The sequence below is a fragment of the Vicugna pacos genome, chromosome 32 (genome assembly GCF_048564905.1).
Source record: "Vicugna pacos chromosome 32, VicPac4, whole genome shotgun sequence".
Taxonomy (NCBI): domain Eukaryota; kingdom Metazoa; phylum Chordata; class Mammalia; order Artiodactyla; family Camelidae; genus Vicugna; species Vicugna pacos.
Genome location: NC_133018.1, coordinates 16,146,579 through 16,169,889, shown reverse-complemented (window position 1 = coordinate 16,169,889; position 23,311 = coordinate 16,146,579). Strand labels below are relative to the sequence as shown.

General features: G+C 52.8%; 1 protein-coding gene across 3 annotated transcripts; it reads right to left on the bottom strand.

Annotated features, from left to right (window-relative positions):
* Nucleotides 1-1,216: 1,216 nt before the first annotated feature.
* CABP1 (calcium binding protein 1) lies at nucleotides 1,217-22,841 on the bottom strand. Of its 3 annotated transcripts, XM_006204816.4 has the most exons (7): nucleotides 14,860-15,971; nucleotides 10,325-10,501; nucleotides 7,519-7,549; nucleotides 7,145-7,288; nucleotides 5,273-5,382; nucleotides 4,881-5,028; nucleotides 1,217-1,670 (listed from the first exon to the last, which is right to left on the bottom strand). In XM_006204816.4, the coding sequence occupies exons 1-7, from the start codon at nucleotides 14,902-14,904 to the stop codon at nucleotides 1,645-1,647; spliced, it is 681 nt and encodes a 226-aa protein (XP_006204878.1). In that variant the 5' UTR covers nucleotides 14,905-15,971; the 3' UTR covers nucleotides 1,217-1,644. The 3 variants fall into 3 exon arrangements, with proteins under 3 accessions (XP_006204878.1, XP_072809132.1, XP_072809133.1); XM_072953031.1 differs by lacking the exons at nucleotides 10,325-10,501; nucleotides 14,860-15,971 and adding an exon at nucleotides 22,116-22,841; XM_072953032.1 differs by lacking the exon at nucleotides 14,860-15,971 and having other exon boundaries at nucleotides 10,325-11,516.
* Nucleotides 22,842-23,311: the final 470 nt, after the last annotated feature.

Below are 23,311 nucleotides of genomic sequence, written 5' to 3'. Positions count from 1 at the left end.
ATTGAGGTCCTGGCGGCATCAGCATCCCTGGGAGCTTGTTAGAGATGCAAATTCTCCAAACACTGAATCAGAATCACTGGGGTGGGCCCAGATCTGTGGCTGAACAAATCAAAATAAATCTTCCAGTGTGTGGAGGAGAGGTAATTAGGTTTATTTATTGATCTATCTGTTTATTTATTTAAATGGAGGGACTGAGGATTGAACCCCGAACCTTGTGCCTGCTAAGCACGCACTCTACCACTGAGCTAGACTCTTCCCCCGCCCCTAGGTGATTCTGATGAATGAGTTCAAGTTTGAGAACCGTTGGCTCAGAGTCTATAGGTCCACCCCACATACCTGTCCGATTAGGCCGCAAACCTGTCAAAGATTCTGGGCCACTTCTACCCTCAAACGTCTCCTTTGGGCTACTTCAGCCCTTCACTTATAGAAATGAAGTACAATGATTACAATGGGTCCTGTTTAATAATGCCACGTTGCACAGTTCCACGGCCATCATGGGAATAGTGGCCCCTGGAGGTGGACAATGCAATGCCCTGAGAGCGTTTACTGTGGACTTCAGTACACTTTATTGTCCCCTTGTTGCATATGAGGAAACTGAGGTTCAGAGAGGGGAAGTGACTGGCCCCAAGTCACACAGCAAGTAAACCCAGGGCCTAACTACCATCCCCTCCTGTTTCCCACTCAGCAGAGAGGACGGCAGCTGTTTCTCAGTCCATCTCCTCAACTCACACTGGGATTTCCTCCAGGGCAAAAACCTTGTCATCACTTCCTCAGGAAAGCCTGTCCTGACCTCCTCAGAGGAGGCCAGGCCTTATTCTACCCCACCGGAGGTCCCTGCATTTTCCCTTAAAAGCAGGATCACAATCTGTAAGCACATATGGATGTAATTATTTCATGTCTGTCTCCCTGACTAGTGTGAAAGCCCCAGGGCGGCAGGAAGTGAGGCAGACCCAAGCCATAGCCCGTCTCCTTTCCTTAGAGAACCCGACTTTGCTGGGGAAAGCTGTGTACCCAGCGACATTACTCCATGCCCTGGTCTCCCTTTCAATGAAAAGTACCAGCTTCTGAGATGAGCCGGGAAGAGGCTGGGGACCTAATGAGAGCTCCATATTGGAGGCAGGGATGCTCAGCCAGTTCTGGGCGTGCAGCTGTTACTCGGGCAATGTGTCTGTCATCTAACCAGACCTGAGAAGCAGAGACCCCTACAGTGGCCTTTCTCTTGGAAATATTTTTATTGGTTCTGAGATAACAGGTCTGAGGCGAGCCGGGATGGGCACAGAGCTAAGGAGGGCGGCAGAGGCTTTGCCCCGGGTCGGACATGCTGTGTGGGGCCTGCTGGCGGGCTCCCGGGCCCACCCAGCCAGCAGCGGCCGGGTCCATGGCACTCGGCGCCTGGCCTGACCTCTGCCGGCTTGGCGCCGTGGCCTCCTGGACGGCCGGCGCCCCCCTTTCCAGTTGCAGGAGTCGTGAGTCTTTCACAGTGCGGAGGGGTGGGGGTCCGGGGTGGGCACCTCCCCGGGATGCAGGCAGTCCCCATCCGCCTGTCCGTCCTGGGCCCCTGGCGGCTACGGCGGGCTGAGGTGGGCTCCGCTCCTCTTCTCCCCGCCGCTGGAGCTTGGCGGTCCTGGAGGGGCCCTGGTGGCCTCAGCGGGACATCATCCGGACAAACTCTGGGAGGGCACAGCGCGGGGTGGGGAGAAAGCAGCAGTCAGGGCCCAAACCTCTCTCAGATCAGTGGCCTCTCTCTACTGTCACTGTCCCTACCGGTGCTGGTCCCCCACATCCACTCAACCTCTTCCAATCCATCCCACACAGCAGCTGGCAGGAGTGTTCTAACCTGCATATCTGACCCTTCTTAAACCTCTCATGGTCCCCACTGGATAACGTGTAACCGCAGTGCCCTCCCTGTTCCAGCTCCCGCTGACATCTCCAGCCTCACCTCTCATCACTCAGCCCCAGCCTCTGAGCTGCGACCACACAAATCTCCTTGTCAGCATCTCAGCTGGCACGCCTTCCCTCCCTCTCACCCCTCAGCTTTCCTGCAACCTGTCCCCTCTCCCTTCTTTTTTCTTTTAACTAGACTTTAGTTTTTAGAGCAGTTTTAGGTTCACGGCAAAACTGAGCAGGAAGTATAGACGTCCCATATACCCCCTGCCTCCTCCATCATCGACACCCCCACCAGAGCAGGACGTTCGTTACAGTCAAGGAACCTACGTTGACACGGCATCATGGCTCCAGGTTCACGGTGACATTCAGGCTGAATCTTGGTGCTGTACATTCTACGGGCTTTGACAAATGTGTAACGACATGTGTCCACTATCATAGTATCACACAGGAGAGTTTTACTGCCCTCAAAATCCTCTGTGTTCTGCCTGTCCATCCTTCCCTCCCCCTAACCCCTGACCACCACTGATCTCTTCACTGTCTCCACAGTTTTGCCCTTTCCAGAATGTCGTAAGTTGGAATCACACAGTTTGTAGCCTTTTCAGATTAGCTTCTTTTACTTACTATGAATGCATGTAAGTTTCCCTATGTCTTTTCATGGCTAGATAGCTTGTTTCTTTTCAGTGACGAATAATATTCCACTGTCTGGATGTACCAGAGTTTATTTACCCATTCACATACAGAAGGGCATTTTGGTTGCTTTCAAGTTTTGTCAATTATAAGTAAAGCTGCTACAGACATCTGCTTGCAGGTTTTTGTACGGACATAAGTTTTCGGTTCCTTTGGGTAAATACCCCTTCCTTTTTCACCTGGTGGCTCCTACTCATCTCTTAGGACCCTACTTACTTGTAGCCTCCTCCAGGAAGCCTTCCCTAATCCCCCTCCAGCTTGGCAAAGGTGCCCCCACTGTACCCCACAGCCGCTGTACTTCCCCCCAAACAGCATGGACTATACTATTGGCTTCTGTTTTCCTTGCTGGTCTTGAGCTCCTCAAGGCAGGGATCGGGTCTCGGCACACCATGGGCATACAGTATATGCTGGTAGAGTGAATGGGGGTGCTGGGCTTCCAGGGAAGGGCTGTCATCTGCGGGGATCCCTACCTGGACACGGGGTGGCCCAAAATGTTCAGATCTGGTGGAGCAGAGCCTTCTCTCAACCCAGCCACACTCCCCTCAACCTTGAAGACCAGCTACTCCCCAGAAAAGGCCTCCCAGTCTTTGTGTTCTGGGCACATCCATGGTCTAGCACACATTCAGAAGACTGCTCAAAATGCAACTTCCTGGATTGCAGAGACAATGTTTTGCTGTGTTTTTTGCCCTGTATCCCATGGGCCTCGAACAATGTCATGCACAGTGTAATGTACGTAGTGGTTGAAATTCCAGGATTGGGTTTATGAAGCCAGCTCTGCCTCTTACTAGTTAGGAAGTGATATTACTTCTCTGAACCTCAGTTTCCTCATCTGCAATACGAGTTAGTAATGGTACAACCCCTAGAGTCATTGTGAAAATTAAATGAGTTACATTAGGAGTGTGAGATTAACATATAGATAACCAACAAGGGCTGGCTATACAGCACAGGGAACTGTATTCAATAGCTTTTAGTAACCTACAAAGAATCTGATAAATAATAGATTTTTATATATATATACTTATATATATAGATTTACATATATATATAAATCTATTATTTATCAGATATATATATATGTATAGCTGAATCACTTTGCTGTACACCGGAAACACGGTAAATTAACTATACTTCAATAAAAAAGAAAAAAATTAAATGAGACAATACATGTAAAGCTACTCAGTAGAGTGACTGGTAGATAATAAGTGTGCTGTAACAGATGATCACTAGTATGATTACTATTATTTTTAAAACACTGAGCATTCACTATCTGTCAGGTACTGAGTTCTGTGGGAATTACAGAGAGAAAGAAAATGGGGTTCCTCTTCTCCCAGAGTTCAGAGTCAAGCAGAGCTATAACTAGTATTTAGGGGCCAGTGTGAAGAATAAGAGGGAGCCTGAGGTGCTGTGAAAGCGCAGAAAGGAGGAAAGTCAACGTGGGGAATCAAGCAAGCAATGCTGGAGGAAGTGGTCCCACTGCTGGGTCTTGAAGGATGAACAGAATTTAGCCCAAATGAAGAACAGAATAAAAGGCATCCTGACAAAAAGACTAGTATATTCAAATGAGAGCTTTGCGGGTTCATGGACCACAAGTATTGTGAGACGGTTTTAAGGCGGAGTGTGAGTGAAGGAATGGTAGGAACTGTGACCAGACAGGTGAGCTGTGGGCAGATCTCAGGGGGCCTGAGTGTCAGGTTGAGGAATGTGGCATTCAGAAAATACCCACATGGATGGATGCCAGAGTAGGTGGACAGATAGATGGACAGAGAATGCTGGGGCAGATGGACACAGGGATAGATGGATGGGTGGATAAATGAGTAGATGGATACAGATGGGGAAATCACTATACAGACTGATGGACAGATCAATGGACGTATAGGAAGAAGTATAGGCAGATGGGTAGAGATTTATAAATGTATGAATAAATGTCAAGAGGCACAGATGCATGGATAGATGGGGAGAAGTACATGGGTAGATGGATGCATGGATGAATGTGTAGAAGAATGAATAGATGCGTGGATGGATAGATAAGGGCATATATAAGTGGTTCTATGGTTAATTGTTTAGAGATGGATGAGTGGATAAATGGGCACCTGGACAGATAAAGAGATGGATGGATGAACAGATAGAAAGATAGATGGAAGGATGAGCTCAGGGATGGAAGGCGGATTAGAGAGGTGGCAGGATGGAAGGGCAGGGAGGTGAAAAGTTGAAGTGGACTGATGGTTGCATGATGGATACACACATGGAGGGCTCTATGGATGCCCACTCCTGCCTTGGTTTCTCTTCCACTCTCAAGACCCACCTACCTTCAAAGTCCACTCGTCCATCCCCATTGAGGTCAACATCTCGGATAATTTCCTCTATGTCTCGATGTCCCACCTGGTGACCCAGGAGTTTCCTCATGGCCTCCCGTAACTCACTGGTGCTTATCTCTCCATCACCATTGGTGTCAAACTAGAGAGGGCAGGATGGAGGGAGAGGCAGCTACAATACGGAGACTGTCAGAAGCAGATCCCAAGGTTGAGACCCTTCTCCAGCATCACTGTGCCTTTCCCAGACCCTTCCCAGAGCCCTTCTCTACCCAAGCTGCTTCTCCTGGTCTAGGATCCAGAGCGCAAGTTTCCTTTACAGTAGTCATCCAGGGACTGGAATTCTAACACACTACCCACCCTCTGCCTGTCCACTGCCCACCACTCACCTCTCGGAAAGCATCTCGCAGCTCCTTTACTCCAATCATATCTGCCGTCTCCGCCAGGAGTTTAGGTCCCATTAACTCCACGAAGTCATCAAAATCCACATGGCCACCCACTGGGGACAGAGGAAAGGGCTGGGTCATCCATCTAACCATTGTCCGTCTCCGACCAGGCAACCGACAGAACTGCCAAGCCCTCCTTGACCTGCCCCACACCAGGTCCAGGGGATAAGCAAAGGCTAAATGAGGACAGAGAGGTGACCATGGATGGGGTGTTGTCACAGAGTGGCCCATGGGAGTGGCCAGGGCTTGACTAAGGGGCCAAGTCAGGAAGTGGATCGGGGTAGATACAGATGGGAGAAAGAGACATGAGGTCACAGAGACAGGCAAAAAATTTCAGAGAAGGAGAGACAGAGACACGGTGCAGAAAAGCAGAGAGAGAAGTCACGGGCCCACGGGCCGCAGCCCTTACCCTCGCTGTGCACATGGAGCTCACCTTCCAGCAGGCTCTCTCAGGAGTTAGAAGTACTGGAGAGCTGCCCCTGGGGGCCTGCTCACAACACTATCAGCCAGTGGCTGATGGCAGCTTCGGGGATAAGTACCCAGTCGGAGAGGGGAGGGCTGGGGGGACAACTCTGGGGCTAGCCTGCTACACGAACTCCCTGCGCTCCCAGCAGAACTAGCCGCCGCCGCCCACAGTGGCAGTTGCTTGAGAGCCTCCTTCACTGGCTCCTTGTCCTGGCTCCCTCACTCTCCTACTCCCTACCGACACTGTCCTTCCCTACAGAGTAAACCCCGTGCACTCAAACCCTTGCCTCCAGCTCTGCTTCTGGGAGAAGCCACACAAAGACAGAGAAACATAATAATAATGATAGCCCCCCTCTGTTCAGCTCTTACTGCCTGCCAGGTTTGAGGCTGTTTTAAACATGTCCCCTAAAGAGAGACAGACTCACAGAAGTAGAGAACAAACTAGTGGTTCCCAGGGGGGAGGGGGGAGGGGGAGAGGCAAGATACGGGCAGGGGATGAAGAAGTACAATTTTATATTTTATATTACGTATAAAATAAACAAGCTGCAAGGATCTATTGTACAGCACGGGGAATATAGCCAATATTTTATGATAACATTAAACAGAGTATAATCTATAAAAACTTTGAATCACTGTTGTACACCTGAAACTAATATAATATTGTAAATCAGCTATACTTCAATTAAAAAAAAGAAAGAAATTTCCAGAACAGCTAAATCTGTATAGACAGAAAGTAGATTAGTGGTTGCTGAGGGCTGCGGAGGGACTTCGGGGTGATGGCAAAGTGGTACAGGGTTTCCTTGGGAGGCAGTGAAAATATTTTACAATAGATGGCAGTGATGGTTGCACAACAGTATACTAAAAGCCACTGAAGCGTATGTTTTAAATGAGTAAATTGAGGGGGAGGGTATAGCTCAGTGGTGGAGCCTAGCACGCACGGGGTCATGGGCTCGATCCCCAGTACGTCCGTTAAATAAAAAATAACAATCATAATAAATAAATAAATATACAAATAAACTGAATTTAGTCCCCCCCAAACCACAAAAATAAAATAAACGAATAAATTGAATGGTATATGAATTACAGCTCAATAAAGCTGTTGCCAAAAAATAAATAAATAAATAAACAAGAAAAATAAATAAATAAATATAGCCCCTGATTGACTGCCAGTGCTCTGCTCCCTGTATTCCACCCCTCATTTTACAGGTGAGGAAGCTGAGGCACAGAGAGGGTCAGTGGTTTGCCCTGGGTCACGGAGCTGGGAAGAGGTGGGCCCAGAACTTGGGTCCGGGCAGAGGGCAGCAGGGGTGAGGACGGGGGCGGAAGGAGGCGCCCGGTGGAGGGACTCACGGTTCATGTTGATCTGCTGGGACAGCTCGATAAGCTCCATCTCGGTGGGCATGTAGCCCATGGTTCGCATGCAGTTGCCCAGGTCCCGGCAGTTGATGTAGCCGTCCTTGTCCTTGTCAAATTCTCTGAAGGCCTCCCGGAGCTCTGGGGAGGAGAATGAAGGTGGACGTGGCGGGGTGGGGTGCTCAGAGCCTCTGGGGCAGAGGCAGCCCGAGGGCCCACTGACTGGCGCATTCTTCCAATGCCTGGCCCCGCGGAGGATGCCCGGCTCTGTACCAGGCGCCACTGGCAGGAGGCCCAGGTGTCTCTGCCTCTCTTCTCACCCACCTCCCTTCCCTCACCTTCCTGGATGGCCCCTAAGGGGCTGGCCTTACCTTCAATCTCCTCCGGCCGCAGTGATCTGTCCTGAAACAGAAGAACATACCCTATTAGCAGCTGCAAGGGGCCCAGCAGTCATACCATGCCCAGCCGAGGGCCGTCCGAGTGGCAGCAGGCTCTTGGGGGAAGTGATGGGGCAGCAGCAGAGGCGTGCCTGGACCACGTCCTGGAAGGGAAAAGATGCAGCCCCACATCTCCCGCAGACACAGGAGATGCCCAGGGGCCCAGGATCCCCATCCATCCTGGGCACAGAACCCCTGCGCCCCCGGCTCCTGATTCCAGACACAAGAATGTGTCAGGGAACAGAGCTGGCCTGGAGGCAAAAGCCTGTAAATAAAACAGGGTTAGCAGGAGGTCACGACAGAAAGAGGAGGGCTCCCCCTCCCCACGACGAAACCAAGAAGAGCAGAGGAGAAGCGGCCTGCAAGGCAATGGGAGAAGCGAGGGGCAGTGGGGAGAGAAAGCGGGGACCAGATAGGCACCCAGAGCGAGGAAGAGGAGGAGGAGGAGCTGAGGGTGTGGAGGGAGGATGAGGGCTGTGCCCTGCTTCCTGGGCACCGCCCCACCTTCTCCCATTGGACCCCCAACCCTAACCTCGCCCTGTCACAAGACACAGCATAGGACCCTGGGGGCAGCCAGTGCCTCTGGCGGTGGTGGCCACCAGGGTCCAAAGTACAAGTCTCCAGCCTCATGCAGGGCCCAGGTCTCCTTGGGGAGTCAAGGCAGCCCTGGGGCGAGGCATCCGAACAGATGGCAGAGACATCTCCAAAGAGCAGGCCCGGAGGAAGCAGGGGGCAGGCTCCGGCTGGTGAGGTGCCAGTCGCCCCAGGTCTGCCCAGGAGGGAGACAGACTGACATGAAATGGATGCGGTGCCCAGCTGGACACGCTTTGCAGGCTCCGAACTGGTCCACGGGGCTCATCCTCCCCATATGTCACAGCTCCCTGCCTTTGGGCAGGGAGAGAATGGGGCAGGGTGTGCCCGCCCTGAGGAAGCGCACTCCAGGTGTGGGCACACCGATTGCGAAACACAGACAACACGAGTGTGCCACAGTGAGTGTGGGGCATCTCAGCTGTGCACATGGGCCACTCTAGCCAGCAGGGCCAGGGCGGAAGGAGAGGCTGCTGCTCACTCACCTGCTCCAAAGTGGCCCCCCGGGGCAAGGGCCCCCAGCACTGGGAAATCTGAGAATCTTCTAGAAAGGGGCGGCTGAACAACATCTTTTGGGACAAACATCTGCACAAGAAGGACCCAGCACTCAGAAGTGGCCATACATGGCAGGACTGTGCCGAGAGCGTACGCGAGCTTGGAACGAGCAGGCTGCAGCCTGCCAGGTCCTGCCGGTGACGCTTCTAGCTGCGGGGAGGATTCACCTGAAGGTGTGTGTCTCTGTGGGATGATTGGAAGGACTGCCACTTAAAAAGCCTGTCACGATGCCCAGGGCAGGGGTGGTGACTGCCTTTAACACCTACCTCTTCCTAAGTCTGTCACCCACTGGCTGTTCCTAGCAACCTGGAATCCTGGGTAACCAAAAAGGAGGTTTTACCCAATGCCCCGTACCCCCAGTAAGTTAAAGTGTCAGCGTGTCTATGCGTGTACACACATGTGCAGAGAAAGCTCATTGGGACAAGGGACAAGTCCTTTCCCACCCCACAGGCCTCACTTCTCCAGGACCCAGCTCTGCAGCCCCCTCTATACTTCTTGTAAACCTGGAGCCAGGGAGCAGAAAACCTGGGTACCCCTTGGCAGTGTGCCTGTGGCCAGAGCTGGTCTGGCTGGTCCCTGAATCATACAGTCCCCGAGCAGGGGGTGGTGTGTGGAGCCGAAGATGCCCACCAATGTGGCAGAGAAACCATGAGGACCAATCCAGGGGGTCAGGTGGGAATGGAGCCCACCACACTCCTCGCTCCCTCACTTATGCGGCTGGGGAGAAGAACTTGGCCTCTTGACTTCCTAGCTATAAGGCCTTGAGCAGACCCCTTCAACTGTGTGAGTCATACTCTCCTCATCTGTAAAATGGGTTAATATCCACCCTACTGGGCCTTTTCTGAGGCGAGATGTATAAAGTGTTCAGCGGGTGGTATTCAATAAACAGAACCTACCAGTGTTTGAATCTGTAAGATCATCATTAACCCCCTCCTCTCCATGACAGTTCAGATACTTCTAGGAGGCCGTCCAGTGCATTGGCCACCGGTGACTATTTAAATCTGAACTGGAATCAAAGAAAATTAATAACACTTCCTCAGTTGCACTAGCCACAAGTCAAGGGCTCAGAGCCACACAGGGCAGTGAAGATTGTAGAATGTTTCCATCATCATAGAAAGTTCTGCTCGATGGTACCACGTATTCAGTACTGTGGTCCAGAGCACAGGAGGCCCTTGAGTCAGACTCCCCAAGTCTGAATCCTACCTCTGTTGCCTACCAGCCATTACCTTGAGCATGTTACCCCTCCAACTCAGTTTTTTCATCTGTAAAATGGAGGTGATAATTGTACCTACCTCTTGGAGTTGCTCTGAGGCAATGCACCAATGCCCTTAGCACAGTGCCCGGCACATAATAAGTCATAAAAAAAAAATCCGAACAATATTAGCTGCTATTATTTCTGGCTGGTGGATACAGACTCCCCAGTACTTTGTAGCCACGAGCAGGAAAGTTTGGGGGTCAGATTCATAAGCTGAGGGTTTGAGGTGTGTCTGTTGGGGGATGCGCATTGCTGTGCACAGAGCACCCTCTTCTTCCCAGCACCTCCTCATGCCCTGTGAAGCCTAGTCGAGCACAGCTCCATCGGGCCCAACTTACGTACAGGCTGCCTGTTCTCCGCGAAGCCCTTACGCAGGAAAATGCAGGCCGGGCCCAGCAGGTTGTGCATGACGGCACAGTTCTGGGCCAGCATCAGGAGTGGTCCGGGGAGCTCGCTGCTGGCTGCCAGCCCCTCCTCGCTCGTCTGTACCACCGTGTAGCTGGTCTCCTCCTGGCGCATCTTCAGCCGGCACCCAGCAAATACAAAAGAGGCAGAGCATCACCTCTCTGCCCAACTGGGTCCTCCTGCCCCCAGAAGGGGCCCTTCTTAAGAGAAGACCTCTGAGAGGCAAACAGCTGGGTGCAGAGAGCCCTCAAGATGTATGGGGGCAGGCATCAAACTGGTCCAGCGGATGGAGTCACCAATCCTTGACCAAAACGATGCTCCAAGGAGAACTGGGTGTGATACCCACTGTGTGGCACACATGCGGGCACTCACACACACACACACACGTGCACAGAACCACACGCTCGTGCGCATGCAGAAGCTCAGAGAGAGAAACAGGCAGAGGGAGGCTCCTGCGCATTCAGGGAATAATGTCCTTTCCCAGGATGCTCCCAACAGCCCCATACAATTCCTGGGGCTAAGCCCTCCACTGACTTTTGACCCTACTCCCTCTGGAACCCACTGGAAGTCAGTGAGGACTATCAGAGCTGGCCCCAGAGAGCAGGCTCAGCTAGTCTGCTAGACCAGAAGTTGCAGACGCAGGTGCTATAGCGAATGGAAATGAAGCAGGCAGGTGTGAGAGGTGGGGCCTGGGGCAAAATGGATGCCGTGTGTCCCTTCTGAAGGGACAGCATTACATAACTCCAGCCTGGTGTTGCCAGACCTTCTGATTTAAAGCATCGAGTGGCTAAACAAAGCGCATCTGTGGGACAGATTCCACCCAGTTTGTGGCCTTGAGCCTGGACGCTGTCTACCACCAGCAAGCCTCCTCCTAGCCCCTCCTGCCCTCCCTGGCTCCCTGCCTGGCCCAGCCCGCAGGACCTCCAGAGGCTGAGGCAGGGGCCCTCTCTGCTTACCGAATATAGCTGTGCTCCCAGGCCCCGGTCAACCCATCCTCCTCCCTGATGGTTCCCACGCAGCTATAAAAAGTCAGCACTGCCCACAGACTGTCCCCTTAGGACCACAGCAGCGCCCAGACATAACATTCTATTCCCCCCAGCCCCCTCAACCAGGATGCCCAGTGTCCCCCCGGAACCCAGGTCAGGGCAGACTGCCTTCAGCCCTGAGCTTGGATTCCTCCCCCCTACATGCGGATTTGAAGCCAAACCTTCCAAGGAAAGAGAGAGCAGTGGAAACTTAGAGCTCTGGGGTTCTGCACACCCTGCCCATCCATCCGGCTGCACCCTCGGCTGCCAGGTTCCTCCAGCTCAAAGAAGGCCACGTCCAGCAGAAGATCCTAAGATCTAAAGGGTAGGCTGCCCTCCCAGGCGGAGAAGCAGAGCCACTTCCCCATCTCACCTTGTCCCTTCATGCTCCTTCTCCCCAAAGCCCCACACTGGGGGCTACAGTCTAGACTCCCTTCCAACTTCCTAAGCTTCTTCCAGAGAAGAAGGAACAATATTCTGGTTCCTCAAAAGGTAAGCAGCAACTCAGACCCGAGGTGCAGGACCTCAGTCCAAGGCCCAAGTTCAGAGTGCCATAAGGGTCACTCCAGGTCATCTTAGAACTTGAGGGTGTCAGACATGACCAGGGATCCACTCTGGTTTAATGGCCAGCAGAGGTTCAGCACCTCAGCCACACTCATGCAAGCTTCAGGGACCAGGCTAGAGCAAGGGCAGGACCAGAGAGACTTTCCCGACTGGGAGGGTGGCTCAGAGGAAGCCTGGGAGTTGACAGTGGCTTAACCCCAGGAAGTAATCCCAGGAGATGCCTTTTCTTCGGTTCTGGCTGACTCTCACTCCCTTGGCTCAGATCAGCGCACCCAGGAGGAGGAGGCAGCAGGCGGCACAGAACTCCGGGAGGAGCTTTAGTATAACTGGCTTTGGACTCAGTCTTGGGGACAAATTCTGGCTCTGCTGCTTGCTTGCTGTGTGACCTTTGGCAGGCCACTTCACCTCTCTGTGCTCTGGCTTCCTGCTCTGTATGACGGGGATAATCAAGGCTCGTCACAGGATTCTGTGAGAGGTAAATGAGCTATTTCATTGTGCCTAGAGCGTGGTAAGAGCAGACTACGTGGAGTTGCCATGGTGATGACAATGACGATGAAAACGATGATGACAATGATGATGATGATGCAACTTAAGAGATACTGGGTGCCAGAAGGCATTTACTTCTGGCTGCAGAGGAAGTGGGAGAATATTTGCCAATCAGGAAAGAAGTGAGAAGGGTAGAGAAAAATTTTCTCCCACAAAGGATGAAGCAGTGACGACTGGGGAATTTCCACTGCATCTCTTGGTCATAACCCTGCCTGGCACCAGGTTGCCCCGGGAGGTTGCTGTTCTTCCCCGGCCACTGATGGTACCTGACAGCTGGTCCTGCCCTGCTCAGAGCCTGTAAGAGTTTGCCTCTCTCTGTCTGTGATCAAATCCCGGCTACCATTTAGGAAGCCAAGTGGGCAACAGCTGACAGTGTTCCCTAGGGCATTGCCGCAGGGACTCTATGAACACCATCTCCAAGAATACCTTCTCTGCAGGAAAAAGAGAGAGGCAGCCTCTTTTAGAGGCAAAAATAAAAACAAAATACCAGCCTTGGATTCACACAGACTAGGTTTACATCCCAGCCTCGCTTCCAGGGGGCTGTGGGATCTCAGGAAAGCTCTTATCTCTGAGTCTAGCTCCTTTCTTGATAAAATAGCCAAGAGAACTACTTGGCAGAAAAGAGCAAATGAGATAACCAATATTGAAGATATTGTAGCTATTCAGGAAAAAAGCAATTATTACTATGAAAAAAACCCCATGAAATTGAATGCAACAAATTTTATGATCTTGTGCCGGAGACTCAAAACCTCACCTGTTTTCCTTTTTTCCTCCATCCCCCTTCTCAGAAAACCCAGAGTGGAAAAATTATGATTATGATGATAATACTAACTAGCACTTACTGAGTACTGTATTCCAGGCAGTGTTCACAGCAATTTAGCCCTTTAGATCACCTTAGGTGGTAGATGTTAGGATTTCCACTTGATGGACTAGGGAACTGAGACCCAGAGAGGTCAAGTAATTTATCCAAGGTCATATGGCTAGAAAGAGGAGGCCTGAGGAGTCTGACTCTTAGGGGCTCTCCTGTGTAAGGGAAGACAGGTGGGATGGGACAGAAGGACAACTCTTGTTCTTAAGTTCACCTCTTTAATTAAGCTCTGGACAGAACCCAGGAGAAGCGGTCCTCTGGACTAATTCAGATCCATCTCTGCTTCTCTGCAACAGTGTGGAGGCCACTTCTGATGCAAACGACTCTCCTTTAAGATGACAGATGATGGCGGGGGGTGTGCACAGAAGAAACAGTCAGCCCTCAGAAGGATCCAAGGAACAGTGAAGATTAAGAGGAATTTGATGTGAGCAGCTTAGCTAAGTGAGGAAGACGATGAGCAGAAAAGCCCAAAATGTCCTAAATCGAGAGGCTGTCAAACTAACCGAGGAGGTAGGATGGGGTTGGGGGCAGAGGTGCCATCAGCTAACCTGAGACCTTGGGTAAGTCACTTAACCTGAGTGGCAATCAAGTTCTTTGTCTGGAAAATGAAAGAATGGGAGGAAAACATCCTTACCGTTTCTTCTTCCTTTAAATAATATCTATGAGTTTCTTCTCTGACTACAGAGGGCTGGAAATACAGGCAGAGCCCTCCTCAAGAAAGACCCTACACACGTAAGCCCAGGCTTGCAGGAAAGATGCTTTGGAGGTGATTATTTGCTTTCCGACAGGAATTCTTGCAAAAGGATATTATCCTGGTGTATAAGCAATACATCTACTACAGAGAGCAACTTACATCTGCCTTTGCTCTATATCCTATTTCTCAGTGGAAACAACCCTGGGTCTAGTCCTAGTTGCAATTCTCTGACCTGACTCAAGAATTATCAAGGCTAGAAGGGACACCCGCCTTGGTTCCTTTCAGTAGTAGTAGGATCTATTTCAAAACCCACAACTCTGAAGGCTTACAGACCACTAGAGAGGATCAGAGACCCTCAAAGGAGATGAATCAGCCCCCGTCCCACTGCTGGGATGGAACCACAGCAGCAGCACGGTCAAAACCCTCTTCTGATCCCACTAGCTCCAAGGTGAGGTCTGTCCAGTCACATCCTAAGGATCTGGGCTTTTCACTTTACAGCCCAGGAGCTAGCGGTTTCTTTCCTAAATCTCGTGCAAATTCCCAAACGCAGCTCCCCGTGCAACTCTAAGTCCCAACTTCAGCTCAGAGCCTGGGACATAGAAAACTGTGAGGGGAGGGAATCTGGAGGTAGGAACAGGGAAGCGGCTCTAGACAGAACCCACGGGAAGGGTAGCAAGCTTCAGATGCCCACCGTCTCCGCACCCAGCCTCTAGGGCAGATGGCAAGATGCCCAACCGCCCCCCTCACCCCATCTTGGGAACTCCAAGAAACATACCTTCCTTGAGAGATTTCTCAGTGGAGACTTGACACAGTTGCCCATCCTAAGCTGAGACAGCCCCTCTCAGGATCCCCGGGTCCATGAAGGAGGCTCCTGGGGTCTAAGAGATCTTAGTCCCAGTCACCGCCAACCCCAGCCTCCCTCTGCCTGCGCCGCTCTTCCTCCAAGACCGATCTGAGCCCTCTCTCTTGCGCGCGTGCTCTCTTACTCGTCTGCCTGCTCCTGCTCCCTGATTTTTTTTTTTTTGTGGTGGATTGTGTGTGTGTTTGTGTGTGGAGGTTTAACTTTCTGGACACTTTCTTAAGGAGATGAAGGCAGGAGGGGAGAGTGCAGGCACAGAGAAAATCGCCTGGAGAGCGGATGGCAGAGGGCAGCCAAGCTGGAGAAGACAGCCGGATCATCTACATCAGATTAGAGCTGAGTCCGCTCCCCGGTTCACTCCCCTTCCCTCGGCCCCTCCTCTCCCGCTGTCAAATCTGCAGGGAGATTGCCTCGGGGAGGGGAGCCCAGAATGGCAGCTGCGGCTGGGAAATAGGCCAGCAGACCCAGAAGGGGAAGCAGGCTACTTTGGGCCCCCAAAGCCAGGGTGCCTCTCAGTTTCCAGCCTTCTGTGTGCATTCATAGACACACATGCAAACACACACACACACACACACAAACACACACACACACACACGCATACGCAAGTACCCAGGAACAAACACGCATCTTAATTGCCCCCCGGTAATTGAAGCTGGATTGAGAGCCGGCAGCTCCAGTTGAGGCTCTGGGAGATCTTGTGACGACTCTCCATCACGCTCCATTTTTCACACTTGCCTCGTCATTGAAATGGGATGAGGCTCCAAGGCTGGACGCACAGCTGAGCCAACGGCAGCTCCTTCTGCTCCCTTCGCAGTGTGCTGTCTCTCCCACCCAAGGGAAATTGAGAGCCAGCCCTGAGCGGGTCCTGATGGAGGCAGTGCTGGCACAGCAGGCGGGAGCAAGCCAGGGTTATGAACCTTCTAATCCTCTGTCTGATCCTGAGCAAGGATCTGTCCCCAGCTTCCTCAGGGTGCAGAGCAGAGAGGCCACCCTTTGCAAACCGGTCTTCAAGGTCTCACGGGTAGAACTTTTTAGGTAACTGACAATTCCTGGTCCCTCCAGGCTCCAGCTTTGATGGGAATTCATCGAAAGCCTCACTTGTCACCTTCGAGACCTATAGCCCGAGCCAGGGGAGCCAGAAGAGGAAGTGTCCCCTTTTCCCTGCACCCAGCTTCTCCCAGTAGGGGGCACCAGAGTTAGGCTGGGAGGCTGAACTCTTCTCAGGATGCAAAAACCTTTACAGGCACCGTTTGTAAGTTTCAGTTCAGAGAGGCTCCTCTCAGAGGGACTTTCGGTCCAGTTTCCGGGGACTAGTCAGAACCCCCCCGAGGGAAGATGGGTGGGGGCGCTGCCCAGGTGCCACAGGTCCGCTCCCAAAGGGCTGGGGAAGGAAGTCCCTGGATAGCTCTTGTGACGGGACTGCTGACGACAATGGAATAGTTTAATCAGGGGAGTCATTCAGCAGGCAAACCTCCGGGAGGAGATAAGGAGAGGGAGGGGCAGCCCCTGAGGACAGGAGGAGGGGGCTGGGGGAGGGTTGCTGACACCTCCAGGGCAGGAAAAGAGGCGAAGACGCTGTTGAGGGCTGGCATGGGAGGAGCTAATAGGTAACCAAAATGCTTTCTTCAAACACCTGTTCCTCCAAACCAGAGACCAGAGTGGCAAGGCAGGGTCACGGGAAGAGCAATGGACTCAGATGAATGGGAAGGCTCTGGAAGCCTGGAATTGAGTCCTGGCTCTGCCGGCTTCTGAGCTCTGTTTCCACACTTGGTTATAAGGTGTCCATAGGAAGAGTGTGTAGCACATAACAGGTACTTGGTAAGTAATTATTAAAATGGAAGAAAGAAGTTTCACTTGTCCCATATGCTTGGCTCCAGGAACATTGTGGGAACAAGATAAACATGGTCCTTGCTTTCAGGGAGCCTATATTCTAACAGGAGGGCAGGAGATATTAAAGAGCTAACAACGTACTTAATTACATTTCAGGGAAATGCTATGAAGGAGAAACACAAAAACTCTGAAAATATGAGACAGAGGGATCTGACTTGGTCTGAGGGGATCAGGAAAGACTTGTAGATGAAATCTAGAACATTGACCATCTGCAAACTCTTTTGAAAAGCTAGAACCCACCATGGACCCCAGAGGGGAGATGAGTTAGGCTCCAGGTACAAACCCAGTGCATATTAACTAAATGGGTGAACACACAAAAAGGCAGCACGGTGTAAAGCAGAGGTCCTCGGTGCTGGCTGCAGACCAGAATCCATGGGGATGCTGATGGAGTGGGTGTAGGTGAGCCCTGCATATTGGTGTTGTTTAATAGTGCAGGTAATTCTAATCTGCAGCCAGTGTTGAGAACTACTGATATAGAGGTAAAGAGCTTAAGCGCAGAATTTGACAGACTTGGGTTCAAATCTTGTCCTGCTGCCTACCAATTATGTGACCTCGAGGACTTGTTCAGCTTTCTGAGCCTCAGTTTCTTTATTTATAAAATGTGTACTCGAATAACCCTTCCCTCATGGGACTCTTGTGAGGGGTTAATGAGATAATGCACTCTAAAGGCTTGGTACAGTGCCGAGCACCAAGAAGATGCTCCTCCTCTGCCTGGCCTTGGTCTTAAAGGCCCTGGCAGGAGCCTCCTTTCACACAGCAGGGCACACCCACTGGGTCAGCCCTGGTGACTCCCGCCCCCTGCAGGCCAGCTCAGAGCACAGTACCCATTTGTCGACCTTGGATTTGCCTCTGTTCTTGGAAACGGGAGACAGCAAAACCAGGCCCCTATGGAGAAGTCATGCACTTTGAAGAAAGCCCACCCTTATTTAGGGAGAGGGTTCTGACACTAGCTGGAGGCTTAAGGGCAGCAGGGGATTTGGGATTCAAACCCAGAGCTTGCCTACGCTGTTTTGGGCTGGTCAGATAGGGCGGTGGTCGTTCTGAGGGACCAGAGTAAATACTGACCTTGAGCAGGCAGATGGCCCGACCTTCAGCAGGAATTTTATGAAGGGTTGAATGGTGGGGGTTTCCCTAAGGAGCAAAGCACATCGCATGGCCCTACCTCCCCAACCCTATGCACTGCGGCAGCAGCCCCCAGGCCTCCAGAAGCCACACTTAAGAGTTCTGGAATGGGATAATAGGATCAGAGGGATGAGAAGGATAAACCCATTGCTGATGATTCCTGATTAGGGGGCAGGCTGGCTTTGGGCCCTGACCAGTCCTCTCGCCAGCATTTGAACTTGAATGGTGGCCCAGCGTTAAGGCACTCTGGGAAAGCTGGGTCGTAACCTGAGAGGTGCTTTGTGGATGCTTCTGACAAATAGGAAACACACGTATGTGACTTTCCACCAGCCGACATGGCGTGACCCTGGCAGGTAGGTTGGTTGGAGAGAGACACACCACATCACAGTCCTGCCATTTACTTCCTCCATGACCTTTGAACAAGCCACTGCCCCTCTCTTGAGCCTGTTTCCTCATCTCTAAAATAGGAGAACATAATGCTAACTTTCACAGGTTGCTATGAAGATAAGGTAATGAGATGACATTTGGTCCATCGCTTACTGGGCTCTGGACAGAGGTCTCAAGTACCAGTGTTGCTTCCACAAAACCTACGAACTGATACAAAGTCACTCCTATCACCTGTGACTGATGTTAACCACAACTGACCTTCTCTTCCCCTTCCCCAGGCCCCAGAGAAAAGCCACAGGGGCTCCCAGCCCTCCCGGGGAGCAGTAGGGAGCGCCTTGGCTGGCAGGATGGGTAACATATCGAAGCCCTCGTTCTAGCTGCTAGGAGGCAAACCATCGTGGTCTCCCTCTCTCATCTAAACTACAGGAACTAAGAAACTCTGAAGTCCAAAGACTGGACATAACCAGTCATTCAGTTTTTCATGCATTACATACCTTGAATTCTGTTATGTGCAAAGCAGTTTGGGAACTGGGCTAGCCTACTCAAATCAGAACAGATGTCTCTATAGCTAGAGAAAGGGAAAGGATGGGGTGGAGCTATGGGTTTTATTCACATTTGCCTCCATCCAAGAGGTGTTTCTTCCCAAGCTCGGGGTAAGGAATGGGAAGACTGTTCTTAAAAGGGTCTTCCAAGAGTTGCCCCCAAGTCATGCCTATTCTGATTTAATTTCTGATACCACATCTTCTTTCTAGGCAGCTGGGTGGATTGACCTTAGCTGGCCACAGAGGGTACTAGGGGAGGTCCTTTGTCATTTAGCATCGTCCTTTAATGGCCTTCCTCACTTGGCTCAGAAATAGCTTTCAAAGCATCTTACATAGGCCCTCATTCTGACAATTAATCTATTAATAATAATAATAATAATAATAATAATAATAACAACATTAATGAAGGCTGAACCTTTTTATAGCACTTACTTGGAGCCAGGCCATTTGACATCCTTAATCCTGTATAACCCTCATAATAGCTCTGCAAGGTATATTTTGTCAATCTCATTTCTGGATGAAGAAACCCGACCAGAGAGAGGAAATAGCAGACCTGCGGTGACAGCAATAGGAAGTGACATTGCTGGGACTGGAACCTGCAGCTTCCTTCTCTTCCAAGCCACCATTCCCTGCTGTAGCCTCGAAACCACACCATCTCCCTGCAGGCAGTAAGGTTGCTCTGTGAGGTCACTGGAAGAATCCTAATTTCTGTCTCCCTCACACAGGAGTCTGTCTTGGTACCCTCAATGTCACTTCGGCCTCTGGCCCTCCCTGACTCTATTATGAATGGAAAGAAGTCCTGACACAGCCCTTGGTGGTTAACAAACAATAACAACATCAGTAGTAATAACTAACATCCATGGACCCTTGCTCTGGGCCACTCACAGGGCTAGTTTCTATACATATCTCTATATCCCATTGAATTTCCCCCAACCCACTGAAATACTATGATTCTATTTTGCAGATAAAGAAACACAGGCTTACTGAGATTAAATGATTTACCGAAGGCTAAAAAAAAAAAAATAGGAACTTGGGAGACAAGAAAAATACACTTCCCCAGGGCTATATTTTGCCCTAAGCAGATCCTATCTGGAAGTTTCTATATTCAGAACCTCATTTCCCTTCTCTTGGTCTTGACCCTGTCTCCAAGGACAGAAATCTCCATGCAGAGAGAAGGGATGGAAAGATTAATTCTCAGAGGAGCCTGGAGACTCTGACACAGAAGTCCCAGGCCGGCTCTGGTTGTCTTTACTGTGGTTGGAGCAGATGCCTTCGAGCTGTCAGTGGGAAGCCCAAACCGCGCGCACCGAGCTTTACAGAGAAAGTCTGCTGCTCCAGAGGCAAGAGCGTCCAGAGGGAGTAAATATTTGATGGGACCTTCTAGGTCTTCCTGAATCAGGTGACCCTGGTGACATTTCAGAACATGGGGCTGGAGAACAGCCTTTATTTCATGACTGAGAAGGTAGAAGGAGGACGCACATGAGCTGAAACGCCCTGAACTCACCAAGGGCCCAGGCAGGCAAATTCTACAAGACTAGAGAGAACGGGCTCTTTTTCCAGCAACCGAGTCAGATCACCAGCCAACTCAGTAATGAGAAAGTATGTGATTGTACCCTTCCAAATGGCTAGACCGAAGGCTCCAAAGTAGCCAGAATCCTGGTTACCCTGTTCACTTTCATCTCTGTAGTGCCCAGCAAATGCCCGGGCAAAGTAGGCAACCAAAAAATATTTGCTAAGCAGACGAATAGCTGTAACCAACTCAACAACACAGTATCCCTTTTGCAACCCAAACCCACTTACTTCACAAACCACCCCTGCCCTGACACCCGACACCCCCTCACTAATACAGAAGCCACTGCAGTGAAGTCCCTCAGCACATCATCGCACTAACTCTCACAGCTCTGCATCCAAATCTCGACTCTGGAGAACTGTTTCCAGTGAACTCGGCTAACGAGGGCTCCCCGCAGGAACAAAGCCACTCTGCTGCCCCATCACACCACCACAGCTGCCCCGTGCAACCCGAGTCTACGTGCAGCTGCCTTCATGTCAGACCTCCACAGGCATCAGCCGCTGCGGCGTAGTATTTTGAAAAGGAACGTGCAGATCTGAAGCAAAACACACACGGCCTCCTTGGAGTTCTGATCCAGCATGGCAAGCCAGGAGCCTGAAACGGCTTCTTTACGCTATATCCTAGCAGATACACACAGGCCCCCCCTCTTTTTCCACACATCACGCAAACACTCTGATCAGACCTCTGCATTACATCCCTCCTCAGCTGCCGCAGAACCGTCTCCATGCTGTGCCAAAGAGCTTGACTTAATTATGGACTCAGAACTAGAGGAAATCTTAGCTTTGCTCAGAAGTTCACAGGTTCCTTTCTGCTGAGCCTCTCTCCCCAGCAGCACATTCCCAAACTGTAGACCTGGCTTACACACCATGTGGCTATTTTTAAAGGGCAGCTACTCAGCTGCCTGCGGCTCTTGAGAGAAAGGAAACAAAATGAGCCACTAGCGAACCCTTAGTGACCTTTCTGACCCTAGAATGTACACCAACTCAGGTCTCTGGGTGTTATTGCACGTCCTACAACTCAACAGCTGCCCACTGCCATCCTAACATCATCCCTGGAGTGACAAGCTCCTTCAAACATCCCGAAGTTCCAGGTTGAACCACAGCTCCACATAGCCTTCCATGTCTGTCCAGACATTACTTCTCTTTTCTCATATTTTTAGCTCGCCTAACTTTTCCCAGGTCTTTAGGACCAACACAGGAAATGGCTAGGGTTCCTAATCCCCAGGTAAGGCCGTGTACCCCGAGGTCTCCACTCTTGACCCCTAGACTCCAAACCCATTGCTCTCTTGGGATCGCTCACTGGCCGTCTTGGCCGGAGGCCAGAGGAGTGGGTTTGGCGCCACCTGCTCGGAGCACCCCTCCTTGACCCTTGCGAATCTTCTGGCGGTTTGTGGAGGTCGCTCCCTTCCAGGGCTGGCCCATACTGGCCCATGGAGGGAGGCTAGGCGGTGCCTGCCCAGAAGAGGCCCGGAGCGTGGACAGCGCACAGGGTGCTGAATCAGGCACGGGGGAGGAGGAGCGCGGGCCGGGGCGCCGGGCTGCCGAAGGACCAGAGGAGCATGACCCCGGGAGCCGCGGGCAGCGGGAGGAGGGCTGTGGGCGCGCAGCCGCGGCAGGGTCCCGAGCGCCTCTCCGGGAGCGGGCGGGAGGCGCGGCCCTTACCTGGCCGAAGGCGGAGCTGAGCATGGGGCGCAGCTGGTGGAGGAACGGGTCTGCCTCGGACGCGGCGGCTGGAGACGAGTCCCCGCGACCCGGGGCTCGCAGCGAGCCCCGGAGGCCGAGCGCCGGGGACAGCCCCCGTTCCTCCCCATCCCGCCCGCGGGCCGGCGGCAGCGGCGACGGCGGCGAAGGTCGGGACGCCGCGGCCGGCGGCGCCTCCCGGGGCCTGCAGTGCGCCTGGGGGAGCCCGCGCCGGCTCCCCCGCGCGCCCTCCTCTCGCGGCGCCGGCCGGCACAGGGGCCTTCGCGAACTGGGGTCCCCGGACGGCGGCGGCGTGCCCGGACAGGGGCCGGGCAGCCGGCGGCTGGGCAGCACTGGCTCCCGGGCAGGGCCGTGGCGGGGAGCCCGGCTGCCCCCGCTCGCCGCCGCCGCCTTCAGCAGCGACGTCTTGGACTCGCTTTTGGCGATGTGCGAGCTCATCGCGGCGGGGCCCGCGCTCGCATGGCCCGGCGGGGGCGGCGCGGTGCGGCGCGGCGCGGGGCCCCCGGCGGGCAGAGAGCGGGGCGCCCGGCGGGAGCCGAGCCCGAGGACGCGCTGGAGGCGGGCGCCGTCCCCCGGCCGCTTAAATGCGGCCCCGTCGCCGCCGCCCATGTGACAGCGCAGCTTCTACGCCCGGAGCCCCGAGCTCCCCGGCGGCTGGCGGTGCGGATCTGGGGGGGCCGCCGGCTGTCCCCGAAGAGCCCACCCCCGGCTCCCGGGCAGCCCAGGTACCGCGGCGCCCCGCCTCTTGCCCCGCCCCGCGCTCAAGGAGCCCCGCTTCCGGGCGGCCCCTGGCGGCCGAGGGGGCGCTGCGGCGCGGAGACGCGAGTGCAAGTAAAGGGGCTTGGCGAAGGGCCCCAAAGATGCCCAGACCTCGGTGACACCGGCAGTGACCCCTTAACACGCCCGGAGGCTCCCAATGACCCGGAACAGCCGGTACCTCCAGAAAGGCTGGCGGGGTACACTGCCTAGGGGGTACAACTTTGGAAATGAGGACGAGAGAGAGGTGCAGTAAACTCAGACCCAAAGCAGATGAAGGCAAGCTACGTACGCCACCGTCATTACAAACGCCGGAGCCGAAACGGCGTGGCAGGACACTGAAGGAAGGAAAGGCTCCACTCCCTTCATCCACTCCCAGTACCCTGGAGTGAGGCCAGGAT